Below are 12,582 nucleotides of genomic sequence, written 5' to 3' on the forward strand. Positions count from 1 at the left end.
GTACAAAGACTGACAGAAAATTTAGGCCAAAAACAGCGGGACAGCAGAGGAATGGTTGTTTAGAGTCGGAACTCGTAATTTGATATTTAACGTTTCCAAAATCAGATTCGTTGATTTAATAATTTTAAAATCTTCGTTTTGATGGTACAACATTTGATAATGTGGTTCCTTATAAAGAAGTTTTTAACAACCAGTTCTATAACTAACGAAAATTAGAGAAGACGCCGGTAGATCAAGATTACATCTGGGACAAAAAAACGACGCCCGACGTCATCAAAGGGCAGAGCCGATCAAAAGCTGGTTTATAAGTTTTTTAACAGAAATTAGAGAAAGTACAAAAAACTGACAAAACTTGAAAGTGAAGACAATTATGGACAATTTAAATGCACAAGAGGTGCATGTATATATTTACAATTATTGTACTGCTATTGTGTCCAACACACACACACACACACATACACACACATATATATACATATATATATCTATATATATATATATATATATATATATATATATATATATATATATATATATATATATATATACTTATATAAATATTTAAACTCTTCTTATCAAGAGATAGTCATCTCATGAAATATAAGCTGTGTATACCATGAATAATACTTCAGCAGCGGGTGAAAATATTATTTAGTTCACGCGGTTGTTTCCATGAAGTTGTTATACTCATCTTTTTTGTATTACTTAAAAAGAGATTGTAAACTGAATGTAACCATACTTTTCAGTTTGTAATTATGAATGAAAAGGGAATCTTATTCTAGCATAATCTAGAATGAGACTTGCTCCTAGGTGATGGCAACGATCTAATCTTCAGCCAAATAGACTTTGAAATTGTTGGCACAGCATAATTGTTAAGGATGTGATTGGCAGACTGTTTTTCTTGTATGAGAAAAGATCACACCATGCATGCTGTGACTCGACATATCTTCACACAGGCTCGATCTAGCTACATGGATGTCGAGAGGTGTCAAATTTAATTATTGCTACAATCCATAGTAATCTGATACTGCAACCGAACAAGTCAAATGATCATAACCCTGCCAAGCAAGATTCTGAATGAAAGTAAAGAGCAGATCAAAGATAATAAAAGTAAGGAAAACTAAATATGAGGCCTCTTATAACAGCAACATTAAGTGCTAACAATAAACAAAGGTAAAAAAACTTAAATAAGTAAGAAAAATAAGAGTGCTTCAGTACAAGTAATAACAGACATGAGAAGGCCATAGTACAAAGACTATGGACATCGGAGGTTTGAGTATATTAGTTAAATAACATCTAAATGTACCTGGGATGATCGGTCTAACACCCAAAAAAACAGCCTAGATAATTCTGTTAATTAAGACATACATGAATGTATGCAAGGATGGTGTGTCCCAACCAAAAATGCTTCATGATGCTTTCTTGCCTCGATTTCATAAAAGAGGACACTGGCTTTATCTCAGTTTTAGGGGCTAGCAAGTTTTTTGACATGTGCAGTATCTCACCGCATTCAAGGTTTCATAAGTTGCTCTTAAATCAAAGATCTATGTTGGAACGACTATTTTTTGCAAGAATTCAGGGCACTATCTCTACTAACTGAGAGCTGAGGACATATCGAAACATGATCGGATATATTTCGGCTGCAGACACTGCACTGTGATAGTGTTACTGTGAACCCAAGTGTTTAGATATGCATTTCTGAGGTGTGGTGGAAGGATCACGGGAAAAAGGCTGTTGTAATAGCCATTAGAAACAAGGGCGATGGTGATCAGGAAAAGGTTGCAACTAACTAAGAGGAGGATTCCTAATGAGGACACATGTCAAGGACAGCTTCCCTAAAAACAGACACCTGAGGCATATATTGTAATTATGTTTGAGTAATATTTGGACAGGCAATGACACTTTTATTCTTTTCTACTGTAAATATCTAGTGTTAGAGTCCTAACTTTCATTACAGTGTAAAAGATGATAATTATCATAAACTGTAATGATACAGGTAGATGCTTATAAAAATCAACCTTTGAGATTTCAAAGTTCAAATATATCTCATTTTCCTTAATAGATTAAACAGTTAATAGTATTTATCAGACTGAAAGGATTTCATTGGGAAACAAAGTAACAAGAAAGCATTATACTTACACTGATTTTATCATAATCTGGATGAGTGGTAATAGATGACGAAACAAAACGTTGAGCATTAGGATCAGATCCTACATTCGAATAGCTATGTGCACCCAAGTAGACGTCTGCCTCAGTTGCCCTGCACAGATGTGATACTATAGAAAAAATCAAGCCTTCAACTATCATAACATGAAAGATATGCTGTAGAATGGGTTTTCAAATACAGCGCAACTTGCAATGTCGTGCACAGTAAACTAGAAAATTATTAATCGGTAACCCTCGTGTTTCCACTGTATATTCTGTTTTGTGGACGAATTTTGTCCTTCATTTTGGTCTTAAGATATTGCTTTCAATTGGCTGTAAGCTTGAAAATAGAATTAAATTCATTATTTTAACATTGGTTAGCCCTTTCAATGTAAAGTTTAAACCTTAGAATTACACATACAGCTCTTGTCATAAAACTACTGCAAGTTTAAATAAGGGCTATAAGGCTGATCAATATTAAAGTGAATAACATTCCTAGATCTTTGCATAATCAGGCACAGATGGAGACAAACGATTGTATACAGATTTAAAGACAAACTAAAATAAAAGAAGTGAATTAATAAAATCAAAACTTTGCGAGCAAGGTAAGAAATTGTGTACAAACATTTTACTATGTCGTCCACAGGTTACGAAACTGTATGCACACATTGTGCAAAATTGTATGCGCAGGTTTAAAAATGGTATTGGATCACAAAATGTTGTTCAGAGACAGGCTAAACATAAGACTATAATGTTTGTTAAAACAATATTAATTTAGAAGTGCAATTCAAAATAAATCTGCAATAGACGGAGCTATGATACAAACAGGTTCATTAAATCTGAAAAAATAAACCATTTTCAAGGTTTGTTTTCGTAAATATTGCATCATAACTGGAAACCAATTTACTTTGAAGGGGATACTGAAATGCAGATTTTACTGTCATCCATTGCAGAATTACAACATAAAACTTTCTAGCTCAATTTGATGAAGACTGCCCTTAAAGGGCAGAGTGGGGTTGTAATTTCATGAAGTGAGAATTCTTTCCATGTTAATAAAAACTTTTACCTTTCTAAAACATTCTTCTGTTAAGTTACACAATAATTACTGATTAACCGACTCTGGGATAATTTTTTCCGTTCATCATCTTTGCCCCTAATATTATTCTCCAGAATGAATCTGGATCAACAGCAATGCATAATAAACATAAGATTCACAGCTACTTGCAATCCTCCTAAAACTTAGCGTTAACGGCCAAAGTTCTCAATCTGAACACAATATTGTCAAACAAGGCGTGGTTTGGACTTTTCAGCCTATGAAGGCACGAGTCTGAAATGTCTTAGTTGCAGCCATTGCACTCTTAAGCTCTTTACTAGAATCACTCGAGCTTGTTTTGAACAATGAAATATGTGCTGTATGTAATTCACTTTAGGCAAATCTCTTTAGCTGGCCCAAGAGATTCAAGGAGACTTTCGTGGAAAGAAATTACAACACTAAGTTGGTATTTAATTTCAATTATAATAAACGGTGAAGGTTTCCTACAGACAGGTCTACTTAAAGGTTACAGCTATTTTTTAGTAGACCGTGAATATACATTTAATCTTTTCTCCTTGAAACTAAACAAAGTGGCTTTGAAATAAAGATCAATAACCACGACTGAAATATGCAATTACTTCCATACTCAACCTCTCTCATTTCGTAAGAACAACTTATCCAAAAATTTACAAAAAAGTTTTATTAGAACAAGTGAGAAGAGTTTATGCATCCCAATTCCAGAAATAATGGACTTGGGTACACGTGAATACTAAGACTTCAGCATACTACAATAAGTCTATCGAGTTGATGTACAATGAAATTCCGACATGACAAGCTTTCATACGCTATACTAAATCACAGTGCAGATGCGGGTTGTTGATGACTGCATATGAGCTAAACTATTGTCCGGGCATTCAAAAAACCTACACAAAAATGACAAGATGCTCTTCTTGCAAGACTGTTAAAATAGTAACGTGTGTTTGAAACACACGGATTTCCTCTTCTGTCAAATAAAACAGAATACCTAGCAAAAAAGAAATCTTATAGTAAATTCCACATTCCTTATAGTGACGCACTGCTCTTTTTATGGTTGTACAAAACAAGCAAGAATTTAATTTTTTGAACAGCCAATAACACATCTGAAAAGCAATACAATAGAGAAATTATGACCTTGGCATAGGAAATTACGTATCGGCTATGAGACTTTCTATTTTACACATACTTCTTTATAGGACTTACCCTGTTAACACAAAACAATGAGCGGCAGTGACCACCCAGTCCCTTTTGATGAGTGAACCGCCACATACACTACCACCAACTTTGATAAGAGCTATAAAAGGATACTCTCCAACTGAAGCAGCTTGCCCTCCAACGATGCGAGACACTGATATATCAGCAATGCCACAATCACCTTGAAGAGAAAAAATGAGGACTGAATAAGAAAGGACGACCCACAAGTAACTGCATGAGGATTAAGTAATCAGAATCAGCTAGCAATCTTTTTTATCAGTATACGCACACGTTCTTATAATTAAACACAGTACAAAAAACATTATCCATAATAAACGATACTCCTGAAATTCTATCTAATCAGTGGTACAAATGACCAGGATATTAGTATCTCCATTTAGAAAATAGCGTCTGAAATACCAGCTTGCAAGTTACTACAAGTCCCAAAAATCTACTTAGCTCTAATGTTCATAATATGACTTTCAACTTAAGCTCTAAAAATATATTACATTATTAATCGTCATTAAAAATCAATGAACATAACGGCGATGAAGTAATGATCTAAAACTCTATAAATCAATATGTAGTATTATTTATGGAGTTTCACAATCAAGCAGTATTGCTACTAATTACTATTCCTAATCAATTTCATAACACCACATTTCCTACAGAAGTGGGTGAATTTAGAAAATAAAAATTCCATTAATAGGGGACTTTGCTTTCTAGAGTTGACAGAAGAGTTAGATCATATGACAGGAACATTCCCCTGGATTTCAAAGCTGTTCCTTAAACCTTTACATACCTCATCAGTAGTAAATTGCTATCATGCTTGTATACTCTGGCATTCACTCTACCCTCTTCCATTTCAGTAGATGATGGTCCCGATCTGGAACCTCAAAATGTTATATACTGCTTCCAGTACACACACACACACACACACATATAGACAAAATCCACAAAGGAAAGAGAAACAATTGAGTGCTGCAAGGCCTTTCGACTTATAGTGCTTTACTTAGCAGACTGAAGAGATATGAAAATAAGTTTACAAAGAAAGTTCATATAAATGACAGATGGGTATTACAAAGGAAAAAATATGTACCTGGAATCCAACACAATTGAAGAATTAGTAGAAATGCCAAAACAGGGTTAAAAATTCAAGATGTTTTTACAAAGGATGAGGCACAACCATTCAGAAACAGGGGCAGGAAAATTAAAAGATTATACAAGGAGGTGACTGACCACCAAAAAATGTTATAAAAATACAACTTAATAATTCTTTTTTTTTGCTCAATAATAACAATTTTTGCAAGATGAACATTTAAAAAAAATTATATTAAACATACACAGAAAATATATATAAAAGAACTAATTTGTAATTAAGTCCGTGATTTTATCTTTAAGGTTGTTCTTGAAAAATTTTCCAGTACAGGAGTCCAAATAATACATGCCAGGGTTAAGGTTAAAATTACAGCTGGAAGTGATCGGATCTGTATAATAGCAGATTCTAAAAGATTTCGTGAAGAGAAATCTTTTGATCTGGCAATCACTGAATTTTCAGTCCAATTTATCCCGTGAGAATTTTCACTTAAATGAATGAATATAACATTGGATGTCTGCCCAGTTTTGACAGAATACTTGTGTTGTTTAATACGTACATCTAAATCCTTGCTAGACTGGCCAATATAGAGAGAGGGGCAGTCCAGATAAGGAATTTTATATATTATGTTGTTTTCTTTAGAGGTATTTTTTTTTGACTGCCCCTATTTTTATATTGGCTAATCTAGCAAGGATTTAGATGCACATATTAAACAACATAAGTATTCAGTTGAAACTGGGCAAACATCCAATGTTATATTCATTCATTTAAGTGAAAAATCTCACAGGATAAATTGGATTGATAGTTCAGTGATTGCCAGATCGAAAGATTTCTCTTCACGAAATCTTTTAGAATCTGCTATTATACAGCTTACTTCCAGCTGTAATTTCAACCTTAACCCTGGCATGTACTATTTGGATCCCTGTATTAGAAAAATGTTCAAGAACAACCTAAAAGATAAAATCACTGACTTAATTACAAATTAGTTACCTTATACGGTATATATTTTCTACATATTCGTATCTTTAATATAATTTTTTTTGTAAAAATGTTCACCTGGCAAAAATTGTTATAGTTTACAAAAAAAGAATTATTGAATTGTACTTTTATAACATTTTTTTGGAGGCCAATCACCTCCTTGTATAATCTTTTAATTGTCCTGTCCCTGCTTCTGAATGGTTGATCCTAATCCTTTGTATAACCTCTTAAATATTTAACCCTGTTTTGGCATTCTACTAATACTTCAATTGGGTTGGATTCCAGGTACATATTTTTTCCTTTGTAATATCCATCTGTCATTTATATGGGCTTTGTTTGTAAACTTATTTTTATATTTCTTCAGTCTGCTAAGTAAAGGACTATAAGTCGAAAGGCCTTGCAGCACTCCATTGTTTCTCTTTCCTTCGTGGATTTTGTCTTTATTTATATATTCATGATGTTCCTTATTTAGGTGATTCAGTTATACACACACACACACACACACACACACACACACACACACACACACATATATATATATATATATATATATATATATATATATATATATATATATGTATGTATATATATATATATATATATATATATATATATATATATATATATATATATTTATATATATATTATATATATATATATATATATATATATATATATATATATATATATACATATATATATTACTAAGTAGTTTAACCAGACCTCGGAGCTAATTTACTTAGCTATTACATGGATGGATGGAAGGGTTTGTCTTTATAAATGGTAAGACTTAGAGTTTATGTTATCAAATTAAAGGCCCTTAAAAATTTTGCAGCTGGGTTAATTGAAAATGAAGGAAAATCTAATAACATTTCTAATTTGATTTGTTTCCGAAACTCGACATTCATTGTCGCTTACATTTTGGACATTCACAAAAATAATGTTGAAATGTTTAGCAGTGAGTGTTATTCTAAAGTCCATCCATATAAAGACTGGAACATGAGAGCTAGTCATAAGATATCCAAGGATCAAATGAGAGTGCCCAGTTCTAAGAAGAGTTAAAACTCCTTGTGTGTGTCTGTTCTTTTGATACGATAAATTCCACAGTCAGACATTTGGTTTGATTTGTTTTAATTTGTTACTATCTTGCTCACTGTTGCATACAACTTACATTTGAGGCGTGTACCATTAGAAGGGCCTCTCTCCACAACTTTTGAAAATGGCTTTTTTCGCCTTATCATCTTCCCAACATATCTAACTTTCATATGGGAAGGTGCAAGAGGCCCTTTCCATACAAAAACATAGGGTAAATGATCCTCTTTTATGAGTATGATTTTCAACCTTCTGGCCAGTAGTTGCAATCGAGTGGTAGTTTGTAAAACAGAACGGCCTCTCGCCACTCAGCTCAAGATGCAAAGTTGGTACCGAACGGCCGTAGTTTCAGCCTTCCGTAAACAAATCGTGTGGTTTTCTGCCGCTATTTTTACTTATTATTTTGTGAATTTGCTGCTTGTTTTTTCCTTCATTATGTCAGGAAATACTAGTGATTCTGTAGGTAATAACTAAGTGCCCAATGATCGTGTGAAAAGGCGAAAATTAGCGTCCTCTCACCACTCAGCTCCTGGGAACGCCAAGTTGGTAACGAATGGCCGTAGTTTCAGCCTTCCGCGGAAACTTTAAACTAATCCTGTGATTTCTGCCGCTATTTTTACTGATTATTTTAAGAAAATTTGCAGCTTCAGTGATATTTGTGTGCATTCATTATGTCAGGAAATACTAGTGAATCTGTGGGTAATAGCCAACTGGCCAACGATCGTGTGAAAAGGCGAAAATTAGTGTCGTTTTATGGTGGCCAAGTTTCGAGTGATGAAGAATTTTCGGACATCGATGCCAGCAACGGCGTAGACGATCCCGATTATGTGCCCAAGGATGACTCTTTATCTATGTTAGTGAATTCAGAAGAGAGCACTGATGATGGTGATGATGATGATGATAAAGATAGTGATTTTAGGTCTGTAGAGGCAGGCTGTGCTGGTATTAGCAGTGGTAGGCTTAGTGGTAGTAGTGGTGGTAGGCCTACTGGTAGCAGTGGTAATAGCGCTAACAATAGCATGCAAGGTAAAGTAAAGAAAACAGGCCGTGTTCGTGTTGCCAACAAGAAAGAATGGATACAAAATGTGGCAAAATGTTTCTAACCCATAGTCGCCATGGCACACGACCTACCTCTATAGATGACAAACATGGAACGGAAAAGACTCTTTATAGATGACAAACATGGAACGGAAAACAAAGTGAGTGTAATCCTTTTCATTTCCATTACAATTAAATTTTTCTTTGTTTACTTTTTGTTTATGGAAATTACTACAAAAACATCAGTAGGAACAATAGCAATAATATTAAAGCAATAATATTGAAAAATAATAATGATTATAATTAATGCTAATAATAAACAATGATAATGCTGATAATATTAATGAGAGAGAGAGAGAGAGAGAGAGAGAGAGAGAGAGAGAGAGAGAGAGAGAGAGAGATAACTGTTATAAAGATTGCTCAATGTTTTTGTCCGTAAGTTTAAAAATAGCGTATTATTTGCCATAAAAACTTAATAATTATAAAGTAATAAGCATTACACACAATATGTAAAGACTAAGTGATCAAAAGTTTCCAAAAAACTCGAAAAATACCATAATTATACTTTTAAAATTCCCCCCCCCTTTTTTCCCCAAAAAAGGGGGTGGGGTTGAACCCTAATTTTTTTTATGCATGCTATTATATTTCTGATCGCAAATACTTCCTCTCATACAAATTTTAACTTTGTATTCTGAAAAATAAAGAATTTACAGCAGGTTGAAGCTCCAAAACTTTAATGGCTTATAACTCAAAATTTTTTTTGGTGGCGAAAGGTCCTTCTAATGCTACACGCCTCATTTGTTGATTTTGATTACAATATAACCATTAATAGGAATAGTTGCAGTTTCGGCTGCTTTATTGACATCTCACTTTTTTCACGCTTACATGGACAAGAATGAACATATTTCTATAAATTTATCCAACATATTTCTACATTTTTACCATTTTCATACAATTTGTGAAGTGAAAAGTTAATTTGTCGTGCATAGGTATTTTATGTAGTACAATTCTGAAATGTTTGTAGAGAGCTTCTAGAGTGGTAAAAAACACATATTTCTGCAATGGTATATTTTTCAGTTATTTTGATGTCTGATCCTATTGCTTACTATATAACTCTGCTGTGAAAACAGAAGCTTTGTTAGGCAGGGAAAATTGATATTTTTGTTTAGTGATATGGCTACAAACACCCTGCCTGACGAACATTTGGACCCATCAGTGTATATTGCTCAGCTTGAACCTTTACGCCTTGTTTGTTCTACTGCATGTTAAAAATGTTCTGGAGGTACAGTATATGCATAGTTTTTAGATGAATAACTTAAGAGTGTATAATTTTGTATTTTACGCATAGTCCCTAGAGAAGGCAGTCCTACTATTAGAAGAAATTTTGCATTAGTCTTTGTTGATTCAAACGCTTTATTGGCTCTAACTGGGAGAGGTGGTGAGTCATTGTTAATAGAAATTTTTCTTTGATCAAAAATTTTTTGCTAGTGAATCAGTTGCACCAGACATTATTACTAAGTTACAATTAAGCGTCAGAGGTGATTCACAACATCTGACTTAGTCAGACGAGTTTGGGAGAGATTTAAAAGCTCCACTGTACATTATGAGTCCCTCATTATGACTTGGATTTTAGCTTTTTGAGGTTGTATCTGAGGATGAACTGTATAACTGACAGCCACATTACTGAACAGGCATAACAGTTGCTTTGTATAGTAATGTCAAGGTTGGTCCCTTGGCTTCCCAATTTGTATGAGATAATTCCTTTATCAAATTTAACGCATTTTTGCAATTGACTTTTATATTGGTACATGGACCTGCCAGCTTAGGTGAGCGTTAAAGATTATGTCTAAGAAATTTGCTGTTTGTCTTATGGGTACATGTGATGTCTAATCTTTAAGTCAGTTTCTTAATTTTTTGCCACTTTGCATTTTCACAGACCATAACTATTGTGTTCTTTTCTACGGAGAACTGGAGACCTGATAAGGCTCATGTGTTTACCTTTACTGTAGCATGTCTAGTTTGACAGTGATTAGTATTTAGCAAAATCGTCCATGTAAATATTATTTTTTATTCAAACTGCTACATGACTACTGACGTCATTTATTGCCAGGGTCAAGAAGGTACAACTAAGAACACTTCCCTGTGGAACTCCGTTTTTATGTGAGAAAGTCCTTGAATAATAATATCATCAATTCGTACTTAAAAGGTAAAGTCAGTTTTCCAAGAAAAATGGCAAATCATCACGCATGTTATTGTGGTATAATATTTTTAGTATGAGCTTGATGGTGAGCGCTACACTACGCTGGAACCTGGTGCTTCCCATCATGTCTCCCCTACCCTACCGACCTTCTACCTACTCTGCCCCAACCGGGGCAGACAAGCAGGTTTGCAGGTGGAGGGTGGATGTCTCATGTCTCCCTTACCTTCCTGATCCCGTACCTACCCTGCCACCAACTGGGGTAGACTAACAGGTTTGCAGGAGGAGAGTGGATGTGTCATGTCTCACCCACCCTTCCAATCCCCTACCTACCCAGCCCCCACCTGGGGCGGACAAACAAGAAAGATCCATTTGGATTTTATTATTATAGATGACAGATTATACCTGTCTCCATATGGTATCACAGGCTTTCTGTATGTCAAAGGAAATAGCTACTGTTATTTGGGTTTAATCCTCTACAGATGTGACCTTCCAAATGGGACAGAGAATCTATACCAAATCAACTGTTCTGTGACCCAAACTGGATAGACGTCGATGTTATTTTTATTGTATGTTCCATATGAGTCGAGCATTTACCAGTTTCTCTAATAATCTGCATAAGTAGCCTGTTAGGGAAATTGGTCAGCAATTGTTCACATTATTTGAGTTTTTCCTGCATAGGAGATGGGGATAATTATGGCATTCCGCCATTCTTCAGGAAACAAGCCACAAAATGATAATAAAATGATAATAAAATTAGCTGAAGGTGCTAGATGTTATCTCTCTCAGGAGCATAATCTAATTCTTCCATGTTAATTTTCTATTGAAATGTCTATCTTCTGTTGTTTCAAAATTTTGCGGGTTAATTCAGTTTTAGTTTCAAAAATATTCATTTAGGTTTTTGTTACTGTTTGTTTTTGCAAATATTTCTCCTAATATGTTGCTTATTCATTGGGGATCAAGGATATTGTTTCTATTTTTATATGTAGCATGTTTTGATGATATGACAAATATTCTATTTATATTTTCCAAATTTTTCCCATACTTTTTGTATTGGAGTATTGCTAGAGGTTTCTGATACACATTAACTCCATGACATTATTCTTCCTTGTATAATGACTTCTTTTCTAAACTTTGCAGAGAGTTTGTTGTATATTGGTTTCAGTTATCAATTTCTATTATTGTAATAATTTTTAGTAAGTTCCCTTCTTGTAAAGGTTGTGATTTATCCATTATGTTGAACATTTAATTTAGACTGTCTAATCTTCTTTAAATTGAATGGTTTTGTTTGATTAATTCTGAAAGAGTATCAGAACAACAAGATACTTTATGTTTGTTTGGATGTCGTTTACAGTGGGGTATGGCTTTATCTGCCTCAGTTTTGATAAATTTTGTAATAAAATTGTTCATTTCATCGTGGTCTCTTAGATATTCAACTGGAAGGATTTGTAGTGTGTGTAACTGCTATACCCAATCAGCTTTATAAATAGTGTAATGATGAATATGTTTAGTGGGATCATTTTGTAAAGGTGATATTAAAATCGGAAAATGATCACTATTATATAGGTCCTATTGTGCTGGATGAACGAAGTAGACGTCTGCTGATGAAAAAGTCCTCTGTGTCTTTAAGTAATATACATTGTCACTGAGACTGCACAGATTGTTTGAATTCACAAATTGGTTCTGCTAGGTCTTGTGATTTGCACTTGTAATCCCAGATAGGATTTGGGGCATTAAAATCGCCAGCTATTAGGTTTTGTAAATGATCTAAAT

The 12,582-nt window shown here is 34.0% G+C and overlaps 1 protein-coding gene across 2 annotated transcripts in view; it reads right to left on the minus strand.

The window, feature by feature from the left end:
* The window catches only part of LOC136833124 (uncharacterized), a 176,455-nt gene that overhangs the window by 110,679 nt on the left and 53,194 nt on the right, over window positions 1–12,582 (minus strand). For both annotated transcript variants that reach the window (XM_067094782.1, XM_067094781.1), the window contains exons 11-12: window positions 4,418–4,589; window positions 2,140–2,260 (exon numbers count right to left, since the gene is read on the minus strand). In XM_067094782.1, the coding sequence (XP_066950883.1) occupies window positions 2,140–2,260; window positions 4,418–4,589 (293 nt within the window). The remainder of the gene's footprint in view (window positions 1–2,139; window positions 2,261–4,417; window positions 4,590–12,582) is intronic.

Source organism: Macrobrachium rosenbergii, chromosome 51, assembly GCF_040412425.1.
Source record: "Macrobrachium rosenbergii isolate ZJJX-2024 chromosome 51, ASM4041242v1, whole genome shotgun sequence".
Classification (NCBI taxonomy): domain Eukaryota; kingdom Metazoa; phylum Arthropoda; class Malacostraca; order Decapoda; family Palaemonidae; genus Macrobrachium; species Macrobrachium rosenbergii.